Genomic DNA, 25,169 nt, shown 5'->3' with positions numbered 1-25,169 from the left:
ATAATTTTTTTTTACAAAATCATCTCACTCCACCTTAAAATTATTCTTATAAAACAAAAAAAGGGGGGATAGGTGTTAGGTCTAACCAGTCCAAAGGATGTCATACAAATAGCCCTATATACTTTTTTAAATTGCAGTGAGGATGGTTATACAGCAGCAGAACATTTTCAATAACAATTATAAAAATTTATCCTAAAGTGTTATACAAACTCCTGGATGGACAAGAGGCTAATATTGGCATGCTCCAGTAAATTTATTCAACATGAGGAGAATGGTATGCATGTGTTCTCTCCCTAGGAAAGCACATATAACCAAAGCACGTAAAACCATACCATGGCCTGATGGAATCTGCAGCACAAGCCAATACCAAGCCTGGAAGTGCTCAACCTGCAATCGACCACTATCCCCCCAAGGAAATGAACTGGATACATGGGGAGTCTTAAATAATTGGGCAACCAAGCATAAGCTCTTATGTCATGAGTTGGGTGTCCTAAGATGCCTAAAAATAGTTTTGTATCTTATTTCACAGAAGTCTGCTACTTCAGCTAAGGTGGGAACAGGGAAAATGTACATATTGCTCATGCTTATGTCTTTTAACCCCTGCAGTGCTAATCACAGCTTTTGGGCCCATATAACAGGTCCGGTATTTGCCCTCACCTCCTGGTGGGATCCTGAGGCCCCATTATCCTCAAAGGATTCCACAGGAATAGGAGGATACTGGGTCCTCCAGGAGGGCCACTAATAAATGAAATTGACTGGAGGCATTCTAACATTGGTGTCACTCCTTTAAAATGGAATGGCACCCAACATAATTGGAACCAAATATAAAAACACCTTCAAAGTGCCTTGTCCATTCATATATTGGATGAAGTGGAAGCTTTCCATCTCCAATTAAGTCAGCAATTTTGAAACTTAAAAAGTCAAACTCAACGAATCACATTAAAAATCTTAGCTGAACAGTTGCAGTGGCAGAACCGTTTAACATGGTTTTCCAATGTAGATTTTAAACAGTGGGCAACAATAGGAAGATTAATTGTCTCTGTCTTGTTATCGTTATAGGATACCAATGCTTCTTCCAACTATGGCAACATACCACACAACAATATGAGTACGTGGCCACCGTATATACAGCTAATCAAGTAGAACAACCTGCTCAAAAAGAAAGGGGGGAGATGTGGGGATTAGTTCCAACATCTCGGCAAGGGCATGGTTAAATGATTTATTAAAGCTCATCTGTTCTTGCTTCAGAGAAAAATAGCTCTGTCCTTGCTTATCTCTGCACAAGCTCTTTACGCTTGAAGTTTGAAAATGACTTCCTCTTGCCCTTTCTGCCACTAGATAGGATGTGAGTCTAGAGACAAGGTTTCTTGTTCTAAGACAAAACATCCTTGGGCAATTTAATTTTAAACACAGCCCTTGGCCGAATCTAAAAATACATGATTCATAAGCAAGAGAAATAAACTAGACAGGGCCCTTCCTGCATATGAATTTTGGTGTGCAAATCTTTCATTCCTGTGGCACTTGTGTGTTTTAGTGAGAAGAAAAACTACAAGTCCTCAGTCCAACTCACCACTCATTTGGTTAACATGTCTGTAAGAAGGAATCTTAGAACACGTACGTATAAAAGAGTTAGAAATTAAATTTTAAGAAGCCCATTGGGTGCCTTGTGAACTTAAGAATTATCAAAGCCCTATTATAGCTAGGATTTATTGGGACGGAAGTAGGAAAAGGGTAAATCAGATAAAGAAAAAAAGTAGAGAATAATACAAAGCTCACATTAACACAGAAGGCTTTTAAATTTGCTTTGAATAATAATTTGAAAAGGAATTGAGGCAAAATAAGGCCCTTAGGTGGCCCTTCTGATCATATCGAATTTTATTTTTATTTTTTTTTTTTTAATTTTTTTATTTTTTATTGACTTTGTAATAATATTACATTAAAAATATATATGTGAGGTCCCATTCAACCCCACCCCCCCACCCCCCCTCTCCCCCCCCCCCCAACAACACTCGTTCCCATCATCATGACACATCCATTGGATTTGGTAAGTACATCTTTGGGCACCTCTGCACCTCATATACATTGGTTCACATCATGGCCCATACTCTCCTCTATTCCATCATGTAGGCCCTGTGAGGATTTACAATGTCCGGTGATTACCTCTGAAGCACCATCCAGGGCAGCTCCATGTCCCGAAGACGCCTCCACCTCTCATCTCTTCCTGCCTTTCCCCATACCCTTTGTCCATTATGTCCACTTTTCCCAATCCAATGCCACCTCTTCTATGTGGACACTGGATTGGTTGTGTCCATTGCACCTTTATGTCAAGAGGAGGCTCAGATTCCACCTGGATGCTGGATGCAATCCTCCCATTTTCAGTTGTAATCACTCTAGGCTCCATGGTGTGGTGGTTGTCCTTCTTCAACTCCATCTTAGCTGAGTGTGGCAAGTCTAATAAATCAGATTGTAGGTGCTGGAGTCTGTTGAGGCTCAGGATCTGGCTATCACATTGTCAGTCCAGAGATTCAAATCCCCTAAATATATCTTAAACCCCAACATTAACTGCACCTCCAGCACATTAGCATGAAAGTCTTATGAAGGGAGATCCCATCTGAGTCCAGATTCATCACACATAAACACCATTTCCAAAGAGGGGCCATCTGCCCTGGTAGTTAACCCCATCGGCCATGACCATAACTCCCATGGGTCTCTTTAGCCCTCAAAGGAACCAATATCTGGGGGTTGTATCTGCTTTATCTGTCTCTCTGACTCTGCTCAGTTGTGCATGAGGGCAAACCTTCTGCCAGCCTCCAGACTCTTTTTTAGAAACTCGTAGCCATATAAACTCATTTCTCCTTTCCATTTCCCCCTTACTTTAGGTCAAACAGCATTTTAAAGTCATGGTATTTTATGTAGACATGGATATTCTGCTGCTCCGCATTGAACCTTCCGTATAAGGTCATTTTCCAGTTGCATCATCAGTTGGTAGTTGATAGTGGTCCCTCGTTGCCAGGGAGGCTCATCCCCGGGTGTCATGTCCCACGCTGGGGGGAAGGCATTGCATTTACATGCTGAGTTTGGCTTCGAGACTGGCCACATTTGAGTAACATGAAGGCTGACAGAAGGAAATTCCCAGGCACAAAGTTGCTCTAGGCCTTGTTATTATTTTGGGTTTATCAGCTCACAAGCATAGTCATTAGTATCAGGGGCTCACTGTTGAACCCTCACTCCCTCCCGGTCCCCACCACTGTACCTGGGAGACTGTCGCTGCTCCCCTAGGGACCACGACAGAGCACCACTGGCCGGGAACCCAGTACCCCCCCTACTGTGGTTTTTAATTGTTGCCACTATGAGTATATCCAAACATTACCATGCACCCTGGACATATGTTCTGTACAGCTCCCTGTCAGTCATATATCATCTGTCATTGGTATCCCATACCAGTATCCCTCCATTGCCATTGTTGAAACACTCTGTGATCCAGAACTCCCCGAAATTTGAAGCCCAATATAATGTCATGGTCCCTTACTAGGGAATGGCATATAGCGATGAGTTTAAAGGATAGATAAAGAACTTGGATAAAGTTAGATAAAGAACTTAGATAAAGAATGTTGACTTGAAAAAATTCCACATCCTATTTTTTTCCCCCCCCCCCCCCCTAATTATTCAGCTTTTCTTCACAGGAGTCCTAGACCACAGCAATGTATATATATAATATACAGCACTCCCACACATCCACCAGAAAACCTTTTCCCTTCCACAGTGATACTCTTACGCCCTATTCATATCATATTTACTTAAAGTGATGTACAGAGTCTGAGACATTAGCTTTCTAACAAGGTGACCTCTGTATTTACATTATGGTGCATACTTTAGGATACACAGTTCTTTACATTTTTAGTTATCCTATGTTTTACATTATGGTTTACATTATCAGTCTGTCATCTCCTATATGTTATGGTGTAATATTACATGTTTTATATCCATCCTTGTGTACTCTCAAGAAACTCCTCTCTTACCCCCCATTTACTTTGGTTCCACACATTTAACGTCCATTTTCCCTTCCACCTTAGTGCCCTCAGTGATAGCCAACCTCCGTTTCCTGAGGAGCCACTTCCAGAGATAGATGGAATAGTGTTCAGGGCCTAACTTGCTCAACTGCCCCAATGCCCTGTGAGCCACCCTTTCTCTCGAGGGATACAGTTCCCTCTATTGGATGGCATTAGTCCTCCCCAGGATGTGGGTCCACCCCCACTCTCACTACTTGGGTTTCTACCCCATGGTGTCACCCACTCTGGCAGAATGAGCATTTAGACATTCCCCAGGAGCCCGTCCTGCATCAGACCCTCCCCTCCGAGCATTCTAAACAGGTAACCCTCTTTATTATATTTTGATATGATTTTCTCGGCATTTTACTCTCCACCAACACCTGACCCTCTCCTGGTTCGTATGCTACCCCTCCCTCCCCCCACTTTTGGGCAACGTTACCCACCCGTCCCTCCCCAGCCACCCTCAAACCCGCAAAGCCCCAAGCAAAGGCAACCCCTTGCCCCCCTTTTATCTCTTCTTTGTGTTCATACTTACCACCATCTCGTCTTAAGTTCCACCCCTGCAGACATCGGCTCATATCCTTCCTCCACCCTCCGATTTCCTGCAAGCCTATCGTTCAGTCTCTTGCTATCTAGGGCAGCTTGTTTATTTCATATCATTGAGGTCATGTAGTATTTGTCCTTCAATGTCTGGGTTGCTTCACTCAACATAAGGTTCTCAAGATTCATCCATGTTATCACATGTGTTTGTAGTGTGTTTGTTCTTACAGCCGAGTAGTATTCCATTGTGTGTATATACCACATTTTATTGATCCACTCGTCTGTTGATGGGCATTTGGGTTGATTCCAACTTTTGGCAATAGTGAAAAATGCTGCTATGAACATTGGTGTACATATATTGGTTTGTGTTCTTGTTTTCAGTTCTGCTGGGTATATTCCCAGCAGTGGTATTGCTGGGTCATATGGCAAATCTATGGCTAGTTTTTTGAGAAACCGCCATACTGTTCTCCAGAATGGTTGGATCCTTCTGCATTCCCACCAGCAGTGGATGAGTGTTCCCCTTCCTTCACATCCTCTCCAGCACTTGTATTCTTCTGTTTTTTTCATAGCTGCCAATCTTATGGGTGTAAGATGGTATCTCATTGTGGTTTTGATTTGCATTTCCCTGATAGCTAGAGATTTGGAACATTTTTTCATGTGCTTTCTTGCCATTTGTATTTCTTCTTCGGAGAAGTGTCTGTTTAAGTCTTTTTCCCATTTTTTAAATGGATTGTTTATCTTTTTATTTTCAAGATGTAGGAGTTCTTTATATATGCAAGTTATAAGTTTCTTATCAGATATATGATTGCCAAATATTTTCTCCCACTGTGTGGGCTCCCTTTTTACTTTCTTGACAAACTCCTTTGAGGTGCAGAAGGCTTTAATTTTGAGGAAGTCCCATTTATCTATTAGTTCTTTTGCTGCTCGTGCTTTTGGTGAGATATTCATAAATCCATTACCTATTACAAGGTCCTGTAGATGTTTCCCTACACTGCTTTCTAAGGTTTTTATGGTCTTGGCTTTTATATTTAGGTCTTTGATCCATCTTGAGTTGATCTTTGTATAAGGTGTGATATGGTAATCCTCTTTCATTCTTCTACATATGGCTATCCAGTTCTCCAGACACCATTTGTTGAATAGGCCACTCTCTCCCAGTTGAGAGGGTTTGGTGGCTTTATCGAATATTATGTGGTTGTATATGTGAGGTTCTATATCAGAGCTTTCAATTCGATTCCATTGGTCTATATGTCTCTCCTTATGCCAATACCATGCTGTTTTCACCACCATAGCTTTATAGTATGTTTTGAAGTCAGGTAGTGTGATTCCTCCAATTTCGTTTTTCTTTTTCAGTATGTCTTTGGCTATTCGGGGTCTCTTTCCTTTCCAAATAAATTTCATAGTTAGTTTTTCTAATTCCTTAAAGAAGGCTGCATTGATTTTTATTGGGATTGCATTGAATGTGTAGATCAATTTTGGTAGGATAGACATCTTAATAATGTTCAGTCTTCCTATCCATGAACAAGGAATAGTCTTCCATTTATTTAGGTCTTCTTTGATTTCCTTGAACAATCTTGTATAGTTCTCAGTGTATAAGTTCTTTACCTCTTTAGTTAAATTTATTCCTAAGTATTTGATTTTTTTATTTACTATTGTGAATGGTATTTGTTTCTTGATTTCCTCCTGATCTTGCTCATTATTGGTGTACAGAAATGCTACTGATTTTTGCGCATTGATCTTATAACCTGCGACTTTACTAAACTCATTTATGAGTTCTAGAATCTTCGTTGTAGATCTCTCAGGGTTTTCTATGTATAGGATCATGTCATCTGCAAATAATGAAATTTTGACTTCTTCCTTTCCAATTTGAATGCCTTTTATTTCTGGTTCTTGCCTCAGTGCTCGAGCAAGTACTTCTAAGACAATGTTAAATAGGAGCGGCGACAGTGGGCATCCTTGTCTTGTTCCTGAGTTTAGAGGGAAGGAGTCTAGGATTTCTCCATTGTAAACAATATTGGCTTTAGGTTTTTCATATATACTCTTTATCATGTTCAAAAAATTTCCTTGTATTCCAATCATTTGGAGTGTTTTTATCAAGAAAGGGTGCTGTATTTTGTCAAATGCTTTTTCTGCATCAATAGATATAATCATGTGATTTTTTTCCTTCAATCTGTTTATATGGTGTATTACGTTGATTGATTTTCTTATGTTGAACCATCCTTGCATACCTGGGATGAATCCCACTTGGTCGTGGTGTATAATTCGTTTAATGTGTTGTTGAATACGATTAGCAAGTATTTTGTTAAGTATTTTTGCGTCTAGGTTCATTAGAGAAATTGGTCTGTAATTTTCCTTTCTTGTGATGTCTTTGTTTGGCTTTGGTACTAGGGTAATGTTGGCATCATAGAAGGAGTTGGGTAATGTTCTTTCTGTTTCGATGGTTTGGAATAGTTTCAGCAGGATTGGTGTCAGTTCTTTCCGGAATGTTTTATAGAATTCACCTGTGAAGCCATCTGGCCCTGGGCTCTTCTTAGTTGGGAGATTTTTAATAACTGATTCTATCTCTCTGCTTGTGATTGGTTTGTTAAGATCATCAATTTCTTCTTTTGTCAATATGGGCTGTTTATGTGTTTCTAGGAATTTGTCCATTTCCTCTAGATTGTCATTTTTGTTGGAATATAGTTTTTCAAAATATCCTCTTATGATAGTCTTTATTTCTGTGGGGTCAGTGGTGATATCGCCTTTCTCATTTCTTATTTTGTGTATTTGCATCTTCTCTCTTTTTTTCTTTGTTAGTGTTGCTAAAGGTTTGTCAATTTTGTTAATCTTCTCAAAAAACCAGCTCTTGGTCTTGTTTATCTGTTCAAGTGCTTTCTTATTTTCTATTTCATTTAGTTCTGCTCTTATCTTTGTTATTTCCTTCCTTCTTCTTCCTGTTGGGTTACTTTGTTGTTGTTTTTCTAATTCCTTCAAATGTGCAGTTAGTTCTTCAATTTTTGCTCTTTCTTCTTTTTTGATATATGAATTTATGGCTATAAACTTCCCTCTCAGTACTGCTTTTGCTGCATCCCATAAATTTTGGTATGTTGTGTTATCATTATCATTTGTTTCAAGGTAGTCATTGATTTCTTTTGAGATTTCCTCTTTGACCCACTGTTTTTCTAAGAGTGTGTTGTTTAATTTCCAAATCGTGGTGTGAAATCTGGGCTTCTTTCCCTTGCAAATCTCCAGCTTGACTCCACTGTGGTCAGAGATAATGTTTTGTATGATTTCAATCTTTCTGAATTCGTTCAGCCTTTCTTTGTGGCCTAGCATATGATCTATCTTGGAGAATGATCCATGTGCACTTGAGAAAAATGTATATCCTGCTGTGTTTGGGTGTAGCGATCTATATATGTCTATTAGATCGAGCTCCTCTAATATACTATTCAGATGTTTTGTGTCTTTGGTGATTCTCTTTTGAGATGTTCTGTCCAGAATTGATAGTGGTGTATTAAAATCCCCCACTATAATTGTAGATGTATCTATTCTTTCACTTAGTTTTTCCAGCGTTTGCCTGACGTATTTAGAGGCACCCTTGTTAGGGGCATAGATATTTATGATTGTTCGATCTTCTTGACAGATTTTCCCTTTGACTAAAATGTAGTATCCTTCTTTGTCTCTCACAATTGTTTCACATTTAAAGTCTATTTTGTCTGATATTAATATAGCTACTCCTGCCTTTTTTTGGTTATTGTTAGCTTGTATGATTGTTTTCCAGCCTTTCACTTTCAATCTCCATGCGTCTCTGGGTCTAAGATGTGTCTCTTGTAGACAGCATATGGATGGGTCATATTTCCTTATCCAGTGTCCCAGTCTGAATCTTTTGATAGGTGAGTTTAATCCATTGACATTCAGTGTTATTACTATCAAGGAATTATTTGTGTTAGCCATATTTTGATTGGATTTGTGTTTGTCATATTTTGTTTGTATATTTTTTTTTGTCTTTTTTGTTGTTGTTGTTGGTCTTATACTCTCCTCCAACTTTGCCTTTCCTGTTTTTTCCTTTCTTCCTGCAGAACTCCCTTTAGAATTTCTTGAAGGGGAGGTTTCTTGTTGGTATACTCTTTCAGTTTCTGTTTGTCTGCGAATATTTTGAACTCTCCATCATGTTTGAATGCTAGTTTAGCTGGGTAGAGTATTCTTGGTTGGAAATTTTTTTCCTTTAGTACCTTGACTATATCATACCACTGTCTTCTTGCCTCCATGGTTTCAGAAGAGAAATCAGCACTTAATCTAATTGAGCTTCCCTTGTATGTGATGGTTTTCTTTTCTCTTGCTGCTTTTAGGATCTTCTCTTTGTCTTGAGCATTGGATAATTTGACAAGTATATGTCTTGGGGTGGGCCTGTTGGGGTTTATGACTTGTGGAGTGCGCTGTGCTTCTTGGATATGTACATCTGTCTCTTTCAGTAGATTTGGGAAGTTTTCAGTCATTATTTCCTGCAACACTCTTTCTGACCCCTTTCCCTTCTCTTCACCTTCTGGAATGCCTATAATACGTATGTTTGAGCGTTTTGCATTGTCATTCAGGTCCCTAAATCCTAATTGGATTTTTTCTATCTTCTTATTGACCCCTTCTACTATCTGTTTGATTTCTGATGTACTGTCTTCCACATCACTAATTCTCTGCTCTGTCTCTTCTAGTCTGCTGATATTTGCTGCAAGTGTATTTTTGATTTCTTGAACTGTGGTGTTCATTCCCATCATATCTGTTATGTTTTTGCGTATGTCTGCAATTTCCCCTCCAAGTGATGTCTTCATGTTGTTAACCTCTTTCATTACTGCATCAAATTTGTCAGTGATAAATGTTCTGAGATCTTTCATTGCTTGTGCCAAGTTTTGCTCCCCTTCGTGATTATTGGTTTGTTGATTGGATTCAGCCATGTTTTCCTGATTATTGGTTTGGTTCGTAGATTTTTGTTGCTTTCTGGTCATCTCTTTATTTTGACGAATTTAATCAGTTCCTTAGCTTCTTTGTCTGCTCTTGGAGGTTAATTAGTTGTTATTTTTGCACAGGTGTTATATCTTCTCTTTGTCACTTTTTTCTTCTTATTCTAGTTACTTGTTGTTGGTTAAGTTCACTTTAGAGGAAAGTATTAGTGTTGGGGAAAGGCAGTTGTGTAAGCAAGGGAAAAGTGTAAAGTTGTATTGGTGATGTATGTTAATAAAGCAGGAATATGAGATCTGGAAGGATGGAGGTTAGATTCATGTAGATTGTATAGAGGTATAGCTGTAGGTAGAGTACCTTTTATGAAGTTGATGACTGAATTTGGGAGGAATATGGTATGAACTACACAGCTATTGTTTTCATGAGAGAGGGAAAAAGAAAAGAAAGGTAATAGTTTCAAGAGTGGATAATAGACAGAAAACAGAACAAAGGTATTAGGAATTAAGAGTTAGACACTTTGTGGATCAAAGAACGGGAGGTGGGGGGTGGAATATAGGAGAGACAGTAGATGATAGTGGATATCAAGATGCAGGGGAAGGGGGATAGTGTAGGTAACCTAAATCAGTTCACACAGAAATGAGGCAGTGGAGGATGGGAAAACCCAGCAAATGTGAGGTGTTCCCTGTAGCACCTATTGTATACTTGAATTAAAGTAAAAATAAGTGGAAGATGAGGGACAAGAGGGAAAGAGAAAACCGAAAAAAAAACAAAAACAAAAAAAAACAAACTAATTATAATAGAGAAAAAAGAAAGGCAAGAAGAAAGGAAGAAAAAAAAAGAGGATGGGCAAACGGTGGGGAACGGATAGGGAGAAGAGAGATACAGGTACACACGTGTCACAATTGCAACACTATCTAAAACAACAACTTCCCCCCGCTTTGCCCTAAAACCCCCCCGTCTGTCTGCCCAAATGGGTCTGCAAGCACCTCCCTTCCCACAAACCCCCAATAGGCCGCCCAGGGCCCACGAACTCCCCAGTACTGCAGATGCTCAAAAAAAAAAAAAAAAAAAAAAAAAAAAAAAAAAAAATTTAAGTAAAATTAAAAAAAAAAAAACAAAAAACAAACAAACAAACAAACAAACAAAAAAAACAAAAAAAAAACAGAAACCCCTCCGCAGGCCCGGCTCCGCCCGCCGCGGAGGCTTGGACCGGCTCTGCCCGGCTCCTCACGCCGCCTTGGCCTGGCCTGGCTCCGCCCAGCTCCGCTCGCTGCAGCGGCCCAGCCGGCTCCGGCATCCACCTCCCGCCACCGCGGCCTGGACCGGCCCTGCCCGGCTCCGTACCCGCCGCGGCCTGACCCGGGCCCGCCCGGCTCCAAACGCTACCGCGGCCCGCAGCCGGGGCCTGAACCGGCCCCGCCCGGCTCCAAGCGCTACCGCGGCCCGCAGCCGGGGCCTGCACCTGCCCCGCCCGGCTCCAAGCGCTACCGCGGCCCGCAGCCGGGGCCTGCACCTGCCCCGCCCGGCTCCAAGCGCTACCGCGGCCCGCAGCCGGGGCCTGCACCGGCCCCGCCCGGCTCCAAGCGCTACCGCGGCCCGCAGCCGGGGCCTGCACCGGCCCCGCCCGGCTCCAAGCGCTACCGCGGCCCGCAGCCGGGGCCTGCACCGGCCCCGCCCGGCTCCAAGCGCTACCGCGGCCCGCAGCCGGGGCCTGCACCGGCCCCGCCCGGCTCCAAGCGCTACCGCGGCCCGCAGCCGGGGCCTGCACCGGCCCCGCCCGGCTCCAAGCGCTACCGCGGCCCGCAGCCGGGGCCTGCACCGGCCCCGCCCGGCTCCAAGCGCTACCGCGGCCCGCAGCCGGGGCCTGCACCGGCCCCGCCCGGCTCCAAGCGCTACCGCGGCCCGCAGCCGGGGCCTGCACCGGCCCCGCCCGGCTCCAAGCGCTACCGCGGCCCGCAGCGGGGGCCTGCACCGGCCCCGCCCGGCTCCAAGCGCTACCGCGGCCCGCAGCCGGGGCCTGCACCGGCCCCGCCCGGCTCCAAGCGCTACCGCGGCCCGCAGCCGGGGCCTGCACCGGCCCCGCCCGGCTCCAAGCGCTACCTCGGCCCGCAGCGGGGGCCTGCACCGGCCCCGCCCGGCTCCAAGCGCTACCGCGGCCCGCAGCGGGGGCCTGCACCGGCCCCGCCCGGCTCCAAGCGCTACCGCGGCCCGCAGCGGGGGCCTGCACCGGCCCCGCCCGGCTCCAAGCGCTACCGCGGCCCGCAGCGGGGGCCTGCACCGGCCCCGCCCGGCTCCAAGCGCTACCGCGGCCCGCAGCCGGGGCCTGCACCGGCCCCGCCCGGCTCCAAACGCTACCGCGGCCCGGCCCGGCCTGGCTCAGCCCCACCGAGCGGGGCTAGATGCCTCGTCTCCGCCTACCCAAGAAGGGAATCCTCTGCAGGTAGCTGGGATCTCCGTGTATATTTCACAGACGAATCCTCTGTTACCTTCCCTCCAAATCGATGTCCAGACACCTCCGGACCAGCAAAAATCCCGAAACAATCCGGTCCCAAAGAGTCTCCAACGCCGCCCAGCCGATTCCCTGCAGAAGACTCTAACAGGGATGTTCACTCAGCCGCCATCTTGCCCCCTCCTCTCGAATTTTAAATAAGAGATACTTACCTTATTCTCAACCTCAATTTCCCAGGGAAAGTTTGTAGAAACAGAAAGTGTTAAAGAATAAGCTACTTCTGGGAAGATGAATAAATAAGGATCAGATCCCAACAGTTTCAAGTAAACTGACTAAAATTCCTGAATCTGCATTGGAAATGGCTGTTTTGCTTGAGTTATAAAATGAGAAACACACACACACAGACACACAAGAACTTTCATACATTACTAGGAGAATAAATATCAGGACAACTTCATATGGAAATAATTTAACAATAACTATCAAAACTACTAATGTTTATAACCTCTATCTCCAAAAAATGCCTATTTCTGGAAGTGCATACTATAATCTTGCACACATACAAGGTTATTTACTGCAGTAATATTTGTTAGCAGAAAACTGGAAATAGCCCAAATGTCCATTAAGTGGACACTTGCTAAATAAATCTTGATATGGGTGCCCAGCAGAATACCATGTATCTGTAGAAATGAATGATGAAGCATTCTACATAGTGTAGAGAAAGATCTCAAAGATATATCAAGGAATAAATCAGTGTGTGTTACATGACACCTTTCATATAAATGAAGGTAGGGAAAATGAGAATCTCTGTTTGTATTCATTTTTACATACAAGAAGAGATTTTGAAAGAATCCACAAGAAATGGGGGAGATGGGGAATGTGATGGGAAGGAGTTCTCCTTGATTTCTGAACTCTGCAAATGTATTACCTAAGCTATTTAATGCTCAAAAGATTTCACTCAAGAAGATGCTTCCTGCTTCCCTATAACAAAGGAAAGATTCTTGTCAAGGTTCAAACAAATTCGATTGGAAGCCTCAAGCAAATTATGAAACTAGATGACTCTTGTCCTTCTTTAAAAGATGAAGTATTTTGTATGCCTTGCATGAATATAACAGAAAGATACCACTTTTAGTACATTGGTCTAAAAATAATCTCATTTCAAGTCATTTCAAGTTAGTTCCTGCCATAAAAAACAGCAAATTTCAGCAGCATGATTGCTTTTAAGAACTTTTCTTTCTCTCCCAGAAAAACTCCTTACCTCTGTCAGAGGGGTTCTTCCTCCCATGAGGAATTCGGTGAAGGCAAAGAATATATCCATCTTCTGTCTCAACTAGATGTTCCTCACTAGGGAATCCCCAGTAAGAGATCATTTCACTCTGTGAAGAAAAAGAACAATGGTAATGCTATGGACAGAATCGGATAAGGTCTCCCATAATAAAAGGCAAAGGAGAAGACAAAAGCCAATGATATTCTCCAGATTTTATTTTTAAAAATCAATTGTTTTTGAATTTTTGCTCTGCTGAAACTGTAGCCAACATCCTATCCCAATGAGCAACCCCCTTAATGTCCTCCAACTACTTTCCCACTAGCTCCCTCAGCCCTTAAAAACCCTGCTGTCCTTCCGATGACATTAGGTTCTAGGATCCCATTCCTACAGTCATCTTTGAATAAAGTCGTCCTTGTCTACTCAACAAGATCAGGCACAAATTTTTCTTTTACATTCATCAGGATCTCAGTGGAATAGGGAAAACTCAATAATGCAGAAAACTTCATCTTAATGAGTAACTGACCATAAACAATTGCAAGGTTTTAATTTTATCATTCTTACAAGGAGGAATAATAAAAGGGAGGTAGGGTGGAATGATTTATGAAATATTTCGATGCAAAAAAGACTTAACTTTAAGATCCTGATGTCCAAACTCTCTTCATTCAATATGAATTGCTCTCAAAGTCGCTAATCATGTTTTCAAGTTGTTTTCTTTAATAACATTGTTTCCCATATTTTACACCAAAATGAGGCATGCATACATCTTATTGTTTACTTAAAATTACTAACTTTGAGATGTTTTAAATAATCGTGGCATTATTTTTGCATTTTGTTCTAATAAAATTTTTTTCGGATACCTAAGATTTTGAATCTGAACTGTGTTCCCTGGACATCCTTAATCACAACCCTGTTCAATGTATTCTAAAACTAGCATTCAATAGTAACATTCTTGCAAACTTTTGACATTTTTAGTTGTTTTTTAAAACCAGTGTAGTGTAACTTGAAAAGGAAATGAATTAATGAAAATGATTTTTCCTTATGAAGATGTATCTAGTCTTAACAATAAAATGAGGTTTGTAAACACATTACCTGGTTAAAAAAAAATTAGCAAACTGAATCTAAGATTGAGAGGTAGTAAAAAGCATATCAGATAGATGGAGATTAGAGTTGGTGGCAAAACTTAGGCAGCACAAATGGATTTAAGGAAAAAACGCTTGTCACAAAGGCGTTATAAAGCAGGTGACTTTGAACTTACCATATTCATATATGCTTCAGTATTCACAGTTGTCAGCTTCCCTCTGGTCTGATGGCCAAGCACAGTCGTGAGGATCAACGAGACCATCCACTCAAAGAACCACATTTTCATTCTGTATAAAACAGTCAGTCCATTATTAATTGCCAAAACTTTACTGCATGATATTACATGGGCAGATTTGCGCTCCTGTAACAAGTTCTGAAAAGGCACCCACAGGTACCCTAGGCAAATATGAAACAGATTTCTATGGCCATACAGTGAAGTCAAAAATACATACACATTGTACTAGGAACAACTCCACCTTTACTTCCACCATCCCCCCCTCTACCCCCTTGCACCCATTAATATGTGACCACAATATCAAACTCATTCCTGAAAAAATAACAGACAGGAGGGCTCAGAAGTAGACAGAGTGAGAAAAGGGGAGATCTGCAAAATTCCAGTCTATTTACCTCCCACCTCTTCCCTTCCACTTAAGTTGGGACAATACTAGCTCTTGCCTCCACTATCTTGCCAGAGCGATGGGACAGGATTCAATTGTGTCAACTCCAGAAAAGTGAAATGAAAGAAGAGAGAGCCTGCAAGAGAAGCAGAGGGGGAAGGACAGGCCTGTCTCCTCCTGAGTCCCTCCAACCACCAACAAAAACATCTAGTCGCTGGCTATGACTCAAAACCACAGTGTAGCAAAGACCTTGTGGGTGTTAAAGGCGAAGTAAAGACTCTCCCAAGCATGCTCAGGCGGTTGGTGAGTAAGTTTTAAAAAAACTTACTCACTTAAAAGATGCATTAATGTAAGTCTAAGGACTTGTATAAAAATGTTCATAGCAGCTTTTTTTATGTTATAGCCAATACCTGGTAAAATCCAAATGCCAACCAATAGTGAATGGAACGCAAATTGTGGTATATTAATATATTGAAATACTATTTATCGATAAAAAAGACAAGGATGAATATCAATATAATTATGGTGAGTGAAATAAGTGAGGCAAAAAAGAAAACATACTGTATAATTTCACTTTGATAGAAAGTAAGTCGATGGTTACCTCATGAGAGGACGGTTAGCAGGGGAGGAAAACCAATGAGCATGAGAAATTTGAGGGGGTGAAGGATAGATGTTCATCATCTTGATTGTACTGCTGATTTCACAAGTTCATGTGTATGTCAAAATTATTAAAATTTTACACTTCCATTATGCATTATGTTCTGCTTTACATATCAATTAAGCTTCAGTAGAGCTGTTCAAAATTAATATGGCTTTCATTTAAATTCCTGCTATGCAGAACAACCACCGCAGGCAGCGCTCCCAACGCATTATATCAATTATTCCTTCAACCTATGCAGCAAACTGAGGTTTATCCACTTAAGAGCTGGGAGTAAAGTGCCACCTGATGACACAGCAGTGTCGCCAGGATGGTAACCAGGACTGAGGCTAAAATCTGCTCTGAATCACGCCTTGGCTAACAAGTGGAGAGGTCAGCAGCGTATCTGCGGGACCTAAGAAGAAGGGCGGGCAACTGCAGAGCCTCGCCTTCTGGGTGCTCGGGACGCCAGGCAGGACGCTCGGGGTCCTACAGCGGAGGGCCCCGCGGCCAGCGGAGGCTCAGGTGCGCGGAGGGTGAGCACCCTGGGACCACGCGCGCCCCCAGCAGGTCCCCCGGCGGAGGGGCGCGGCCTCCCACGCCGCCTCCGCGCCTGCAGGCGAGGCCGGGGCGCACTCACCTCGGAGCCGTCCTACCCGGCCGCTGTCCGAAGCTGCAGTGACCGCTGGGGGCCCGAGAGCGGGGACGAGCCTTGGAGGGGGTGACGAGCCCCCCATGCCTTTAGGGCAGACGCCTGGACCCGCCCAGGCTACTGCAGCCGCCAATCAGAGCAGCGGGCGGCAGGGAAGTGTCAGGGGACTCCGCGCCCGCCGAGCGCGGCTGTTTCAGCGCTTCCAGCGGCCTGGATGGAGCATGCGCCCTGAGCTCCGCCTCAGGCTCCCTCCTGGACGGGAGCAGAACTTTAGCGCCCCCAGGCGGGGCGGGCAGGGAGCACAGTCGCGGGAGAGGGGCGAGCCTGGCTGCACCACGCCACACCAGCCTGGTCACATAGGGGGCTGCCCCCGCTCTGCCCCATGTTCTCCTGTACTTCTGGCGCCCTCTGTGCCTAGCACAGAGGGTTCGGGCTCTAGAAATGAATATAAATTGTTTACTCCATCTAAATCGCTTAGAGTTTTGCCTGACACAATGCATGGGTGTAATACATAGTATTATTTACCTTATTATTAATGTTTTGATGAAAATAGAAAGGAAGAAATAGAATAGTTTTAGTATATACATGTAATTTATTGAACATTTCATTCAACAAAAACTACACTGAGCATTACTAAGTACCGGTAATTATTAAGACACTGGGGGTATAGCAGCCAACCAAACAAGCCACTTTTCCTCTGCCTCTTACATTCTAATGGGAAGAGACACACTATCAACAAATAACTATATAACATAGGAGATGGCTAAGAATTAGGGTGTAAACTCTCTGAGGGGCGAATTGCGGCACATTAGTAAAGGGAAAGAGGGAAAACAGCTGGGACCCAGCAGAGAACAAGTCTGTGAGACGCTGCCTGCAAATCCCCTGCTACTGAAAACAAACCCAGGAAAACCGGGAAGACACCCTGACCACAAGGTCCCATTTGGAACTCTTTCCAGCATGAATTCCTCCAAACAGCAGGCCTCCCCATTGCCCCCCTGAGTGCTAAAGGGGGACAACCAATCAGAACAGCAAACAGCCAGGGGCCCTCCCCAACATTAGGAAAGGGGAGAAGGAAAGGCTCAAAAAAGGCCTAACATGGGGCTGGTAGCATGTGCAAAGCCATGTTTCAGGTTGTGTCCATATTTCCAGTTTTCTTGTTTCTTAATGAACTCTTTACTTCCTTGGCTACCCAAGGGCATGTCCTTAAATTCTTTTATGCAACACAGCCAAGAGCCTAGAAGCCCAGAACACAGAGCATTCCACCACCAGGAAGTGCTATGAAGAACAATAAAACAGAGTAAGAGGATAAGTGAAGGAGACTGCCATGGTGTATATACTGTGCTCAGAGAAGGACTTCTGGTTTAGTGACATCCATTCACAGGAAAGAGGTGATTGAGAGCCAAGTTGATATTGGGGAGAGACTATTCTGGGGTGAGAGTTTAGCAAGTGCTAAGGTCCTGAGGCAGAAATATTCCTGGTAGGTTTTAGCAAGATCAATGACACCATTGTGGCTGGAACAGAACACATAAGATAGAGATTGATAGAAGATCAGGTCCTGGCAGTAGTTTGTTGTTTTGGGGGCCAAATGTAGGTCATGATAAACATTTTGCCTTTTCCTCCAACCAAGATGAGAAGTCAATGTTTCAGTAGAAGGGCAATATGATCTGACTTACAGTTTAAAGGATCACTGGGGTCACTGGGGTCAAATATGGAAGCAGGGAGAATAGACAGAAGGTTACTGCAATTATCCAAGCAAGAATTAATGATGATTGGATCAGGGTGGTGATGGCAGTGGAAGCAGAGCCAGTAGTAAACTACGTAGTATGTTCAAAAAGTTAAGCTGACAGGACTTGCTGGTGGATTGGAGACATTGTCAAGATACCACCCTGGGCCAAGAGAGGGAAGCTAGAAATACCATGGCTTTCCCTGCCTTCTGCTCTCCAACTTCCCACCAGTCTCTCCCATGAGTCAACCTCAGCCAGAAGCCAGCTGACACAGGAGCCTATGAAATGCACTCTGCACGGACCACACCTCCATCTCCAGCCTCTGTAGTACAGAGTAGAATAGGAGAAGGACAGGAAATGGATCTGGAGACAAAGGCAAACATCAGCAAAACATTCTTGTGAAGAAGTTGAGTATATAGATACAGATGTAGATACAGATACTGGTACAGATATTTCAAAGTCAGGTCCAGACTAGAAATACAATTTGGAAACAATACGTTTAGTGACAGTATTTAAAGCATGAAGCTGGATAAGATTGAAGAATGTTATGTTCCAAAGACTTCTCAGTGAGAAGACAGTGAGGTCAGAGGAGAACTAACAGTTTTGAAATTAAGCCCAGTGAAGAAATATTTCAAGAAAGAGGAAATGATCAGTCAGGACAAATGCCAAAGATACCTTGAGGGAGGTGAGCACTCACTGAGAAATGAGCATCAGAATTAGCAGAAGTTCTGTGTGGCAGACACTGTGCTAAGCCTTTACGTACAGTGTTTCATTCAAACCTCACAACTACCTCCATATCGCCATTTTACAGGTGAGGAAACTGACGCTGAAAAAATTAATTACTTGAAGTCATTGTATTGGTCAGCCTAAGGGGTGCTGATGCAAAATACCAGAAATTGGTTGGTGTTTATAAAGGGTATTTATTTGGGGTAGGAGCTTACAGATACCAGGACATAAAGCATAAGTTACTTCCCTCACCAACATCTATTTCCAAGTGTTGGAGCAAGATGGATGCCGATGGCTGGGAAGATTCAGGCTTCCTGAGTTCCTCCATTCCTCAGGTTTCTTTTTCTTGGGCTCAGGGTTCCTCTCTTTTCTGGTGCTTGCTTCTGTTTCCTGTGAGAGCTTACTTCCCGGGGCTCCAGGTTAAGGCTTCAGCATCAAACTACAATATCAAAATTCCAACATCAAAAACCTTCAACTCTGTCCTTTGCCATACCTTTTATCTGTGAGTCCTCACCCACAAAAGGGTGTGCCCTAATGGCACAAGAGGTTTACATAATTACTTAATCAAGTAAACCTATGAATCCAATATAATCTAATATGCCCACAGTAGAAGATCAGTTTAAAAACATAATCCAATATTTCTTTTTGAAATTAATCAATAATCAGACTGCTACAGTCATAAAGCAAAGTAGCCCAAAATGCAACCCAGGGAAATTAGCTCCAGGTTGTCATCTAAGAATGATGAAAGGAAGGGAGGAAGGGAATACAACCAAGAAGGTTCTTCATCCAGGTAAGGGAGAATTTCCACCACTCCCCCTCTTGTTTTAGCCCATTGTAACCCACATGACTGATGAATGACCTATACCCTTACTATAAAAAAGCGAGTTTACAGAAGACCTGAGGTGACAGGTATTGTGTGCATGTGTGTATGTATGTGATGGGCACAAGCCAGCCTAGTGGATCAAAGACTGGAGCTATATCCCCATCTGCATGTCAACATGTGGTATGAAAGAACCCTCTTAATTTGGGGCAAGTGTGGCTCGAGCCTCAGAAGCACCATACGCTCTGCCTGCCGCCACGGACAGGGTTGAGGCCGTGACTAGAATCAGATTCACCGTGACGTGAAGAGCTTCCCCACATAAATCCCCAATAAATGCTCTTTTGCTGCCCTCCCAAAAAAGATGAACATTAACACTAACAGTAATTCTGCCTCATGCCAAGATTCTGGAGCAATCATGACTTGATTTACTCTCCTACCTTAAACAAACAGAAAGTAAAAGGTGTGAAGCAATGTTTTCAGACATTGGATAACAGAACAACAGTGCAGGATAGTGCTTGCTCCCTGAGAGAAGGAAAACACATGAATGAGCCTCTGCAATTGCCCAGATTAATGCCTGGAGAGAATTCCAGTGCAGGAAGCAGGGAGCCCAGGCCAAGACCAGCGGCCTCTGAATGGAGGAGAGATGAGGATTCAGGGAGGTTGAGGCAGAACGCTGCCATAGAGAGAGCTGTAATGTACAGGGCAATAGGCAGAGGATTCTTTCGAGTATTGCCACAGGACTGGGGCAAAATTAGCCCTAGACTAAAGCTGCTTAAAAATGAGGTCGATTTTTCACCTAAGTGTCAAGAAAATTCAGTGGGGAAAGAATAATCTTCTCAACAAGTGGTGCTGGTACAATTGGAGAGCTATAGGTAAAACAATGAAACTCAACCCTTACCTCACTGAATCTTACACAAAAATTAACACCAAGTGGATCAGAGTTATAAATTTGAGAGCTATAGTTATATAAATTTCAGGGAAAATATTTGAGTACATTTTAGGGAACCTGAATTTGTGAAAGCTTTCTTAAATATAACACAAAAACACAGTTATTAAAAAATCAATAAATTGGACTTCTTCAAAATTAAAAGAAAAATTTGATCCTCAGAAGACCTTTTTATAACCACAGTGAGATACTGCCTCATACTCACTAGAATGGCTACAATCAAAAAGACAGATATAGTAGTTTGATATTATAGATGAATTCCAAAAAGAAATATTGGGATAAGTTTGTAAACTCATCATTTTCTCTGGGCATATTAGATTATATTGAATTCATAGGGTTACTTGATTAAGTACTTATGTAAATCTCTTGTGCCACTTTATTGAGTGGGGACTCAATAAAAGGCATGGTAAAGGACAGAGTTGAAGGTTTTTGATGTTGGAATTTTGATGATGGAGATTGATGGGGAAGCCTTAAGCTGGATCCCAGGGAAGTAAGTTCACAGAGGAAAGAGAGGCCAGCCCCAGGAAGAAAGAGTCCTTGAACCCAGAGAAAAGGAAGCCCCAGGAATATCGGAACCCAGGAAGCCTGAACCCTCACAGATGTCAGCAGCCATCTTGCTCCAAATAGACTTTGGTGAGAGAAGTAAGTTATGCTTTATGGCCTGGTCTATAAGATACTATCCCAAATAAATTCCCTTTATAAACATCCACCAATTTCTGGTATTTTGCATAAGGACCCCTTATACTGACTAATAGAATAGATAATAACAAGTGTTGGTGGAGTGGAGATTTTGGAATCCTTCATGCACTGCTGGTGGGAATGTGAAATAGTGCAGTCACCTTGCAAAACAGTCTGACAGTTCCTCAAAAGGCCCAACATGGAGTAGTTCTATGACCCAGCAATTCTTGGGTATATACCCAAGAGAAATGAAAATGTTTATTCACACACACAAAAAAACTCATACATGAATATTCACAGAATAATTATTCACAATAGCCAAAAAGGGGAAACAACCCAAATGTTCATCAACTAATGAATGGATAAATTAAATGTGATACATGCATACAATGGAATATTTTTCAGCAGGAAAAGGAATGAGGAAATGATCCATTCTACAACATGGATGAACATTGAAAGTGTTATGCTAAGTAAAAACCAGATATAAAAGATCATTCCATTTCTGTGAAATTTGAACAATAAGCAAATCTATAGAAACAGAAAGCAAAATAGTGGCTGCCTAGGGGTAGGGTTGTGGCAGACTGTGGGGTTATATCTAAATGGTACAGATTTCTTTTGTGGGGTTATGAAAATGGTTTAAAATTAATTATCGTTACACAGCACTTGGAAAACACTAAAAGATATGGAATTGTACATTTTAAATGGGTGAAATTCCTGGTATGTGAATTATATCTCAAAAAAGGTATATTTAAGACTTTATAAAAATAACAGGGCATGCTCTTTACAACTTAAAAACCAGTAATGGCTTGGATTATGTCCCCCAACATATGCTCAAGTTCTAACCCAGTATCTGTGAATCTGACCTTATTTGGAAATTGGGTCTTTGCATTTATGATTAAGATGCAATTAAAATGAGATCATCCCGGATTAGAGTGGGCCCTGAATCCTATCGCTGGATCCTGGATTAGTCAGGGCGCTCTAGGGAAACAGAATCAGCAAGAGATAACTGTCAATAGTATGCAATTCTATAAGTCTCTCACACAACTGTGGGAATGCACAAGTCCAGGTTTCGCAAGCAGGCTGCAACCAGGGCTTGCAATGAAAGACCAATGAAGGTTTTTGACGAGTTCTGGGAGATGCTGGCTGTCCAAAGACGAGCTCGGAAATACTCTCTCAATGCTGGAATCACTTCCCCTTTTAAGACATTCAATTGATTGGGTTAAGTGTCACTCATTGCTGATGGCAATCTCCCTGACTGATGTAATTAGAACCAGCTATCTATGATTTACCATTGCAGTAAGTCAGTGTTGACCAAAGTCCATAAATGCCCTTGTATTACAGTTAGCCCAGTGCTTCCTTGACCAAACAGCTGGGCAAAATTACCTGACTGAGTTGACACAATAGCCTAACAATCACAGTCCACCCCTTGTCAACTGGGTAATCATACACAGTATCTTAAACCATACTTAGTCTCTAAGTAAAAACAGTAACACACTTGCATATATATATTTCCACTGAACAATCTTCAACTCTCCTGCATACAACCAGAAACACATTAATTCCATACAGAATATAGTCAAGTTCTTGGGTAATATTAACTCTCAAACTTGACATCTTCAAATATTATAACATGAAACAGATACAACTTGTTATATGGTAAGGGAAAAGTTTGGAGAAGAAGACAAAGAAATTAGTTTTGTGTACATACACAATAATCATCATAATAAAACAAGGAAGAAAGATTCATGACCATTATAGTCCTCATTTCACTAACTGGTCCCGTGGTTGAAGTTCATATTTATCAACTTCTTTCTTCTACTGCACATTCCATGTTTCCATTACTCTCAGCAAGCATTTCAGCTGGCCATGGTTCTTTGCCTGATGGGGTGACTCAAATTTTCATTCCTGAAGACTCTGGGCCATCATTAGTCCTGCTTGGATTGGGGTGTTGCAATTTTCCATTGACTTTAATCACAGGACATGGCAGTACTAGGAGATACCGTAGAGGATCTCCTGTATTCCAGGCAAACTCTTCTTTACCCCCATTATGTAGATGTAGTTCTATATCCCCTTGATAGTCAGGAACAATCACCCCAAACAGTACAGTAATTCCCTTCTTTGTTGATTCAGAGGTAAGAGGAGCCCAAAGTGGCCAGGTGGCAGTTTTAACTTCCAGTTTAATGGACTCATTGTTGTGTTCCCTGCTGACAGCACTCCTCCTTTTGGGGCTAAAACCTATAGACCAGCAGAGTTTGAGGTTGCAGGGACAGGAAGCAAAATTTTTCCTAGTGGGTCACTAGGGATAATAGTGAGTGATGCCAGTCTCATTTCCATCCCTTGATTCCTGGACCCATGGATCCTGGTTATAGGAGAAACAGCACCATAGAGTGGATGCTGATTTAGAGCATACCCAACCTCCTGGAAAACATTGCCCCCACCCAGTAAGGTATTGTCTCCTAGTTGGCACTGTAATTGAGTCTTCAAAAGGCCATTCCACTGTTCTATCAATCCAGCTGCTTCAGGGTGATGGTGAACATGGTAAGACCAGTGAATTCCATGGGCATGTGCCCATTCCTGCACACCATTTTCTGTGAAATGCGTTCCTTGATCGGAAGCAATGCTGTGTGGAATACCATGGCAGTATATAAGACATTCGGTAAGTCCACGGATGGTAGTTATGGAAGAAGCATTGCATGCAGGAAATGCAAACCCATATCCAGAGTATGTGTCTATTCCAGTTAAAACAAATCACTGCCCCTTTCAGGGTGGAAGTGGTCCAATGACCACCAGGTAGCAGGCTAGTCACCTTGAGGAATAGTATCATATTGGGAGCTGAATGTGGGTCTCTGCTGCTGGCAGATTAGGCATTCAGCAGTGGCTGTGGCCAAGTCAACCTTGGTAAGGGGAAGTCCATTTGCTGAGCCCATGCATAACCTCCATTCCTACCTCCATGGCCACTTTGTTCATGAACCCACTGGGCAATGACAGGAATGGCTGAGGAAAGAGACTGAGCATTAGCCAAAGAGGAGGTCATCTTATCCACTTGATTATTAAAATCTTCCTCTGCTGTAGTTACCCTCTGGTGAGCATTCACATAGGACACAAGAATTTTCATATTTTTCCCACTCAAAATTGTCAACCCACATACCTCTTCCCAAGACCTTTGTCACCAATTTTTCAATCATGTTCCTTCCAAGTCCCTGACCATCCAGCCAAACCATTGGCAACAGCCCAAGAATCAATGTACTAACGCACCTCTGGCCATTTCTTCTGCCAAGCAAAATGAACAATCAGGTGAACCGCTCGAAGTCCTGCCCACTGGGAGGATGTACCCTCACCACTGTCCTTCAGGGATGCCCCAGAAAGGGACTGCAGTGCTGCAGCTGTCCACTTTTGAATGGTACCTGCATATATTGCAGAACCATCTGTAAATCAGGCCTGAGTTTTCTCTTCCTCAGTCAACTGATTGTAAGGGACTCCCCAAGATTTCAAAGCTGTGGACTTGGAAAGAGAAGGTGACCATGGGCATTTGGGCTACCTCCTCATGTAACTTACTCATGCCTTCAGGACCCACTTGAGCCCTATCTCATATAGACCACTTCCACTTTATTATGGAGTGCTGCTGTGCATGCCCAGCTTTATGGTGACACACCACTGGGACGATACCTACCATCCTCAACCCTATTATTTTTCCCCTAGCTATGGCATTTTATTCATATGTATTATTACATCCTGGGGAGGGGGGGATCCCAGGATTGTCCTTCCTGTGCGTTTTCATTTTGGTTCCTTTTTGGTCCATGATATCAGTTGATGTCATCAGTACAATGAAACCAAACTGACAGATGGGAGCAGATTATTCTGCCATTTTTCCAGATCTTTGAGTTGCACATCAAATCTGGGGCTAATCATTCTGCACTTATTTAACCTGCCTGTGAGTTTCACAACAATTTTCCCAACCTTCTGATCATAAATGATCTTAAATTTGCCTGTGTAGCCATGCTTCATCATCACAGTTAGAAACCAGCTGATGGATTTGGAACCACCACATGATAATAATA

General features: G+C 42.8%; 1 protein-coding gene across 2 annotated transcripts in view; it reads right to left on the bottom strand.

The window, feature by feature from the left end:
* Positions 1-16,397, bottom strand: part of LOC101447702 (lysosomal acid lipase/cholesteryl ester hydrolase) — a 42,546-nt gene extending 26,149 nt beyond the window's left edge. The window contains exons 1-3 of one of the 2 annotated variants that reach the window (XM_058298824.2): positions 16,206-16,397; positions 14,487-14,598; positions 13,223-13,340 (exon numbers count right to left, since the gene is read on the bottom strand). In XM_058298824.2, the coding sequence (XP_058154807.1) occupies positions 13,223-13,340; positions 14,487-14,597 (229 nt within the window). In that variant the 5' untranslated portion in view covers position 14,598; positions 16,206-16,397. The remainder of the gene's footprint in view (positions 1-13,222; positions 13,341-14,486; positions 14,599-16,205) is intronic. The other variant, XM_071215785.1, reaches the window with a different exon arrangement.
* Between the last annotated feature and the right edge of the window lie 8,772 nt (positions 16,398-25,169).

Source organism: Dasypus novemcinctus, chromosome 6 (genome assembly GCF_030445035.2).
Source record: "Dasypus novemcinctus isolate mDasNov1 chromosome 6, mDasNov1.1.hap2, whole genome shotgun sequence".
Lineage (NCBI taxonomy): Eukaryota > Metazoa > Chordata > Mammalia > Cingulata > Dasypodidae > Dasypus > Dasypus novemcinctus.
This window is presented reverse-complemented; position numbering and strand designations above follow the sequence as displayed.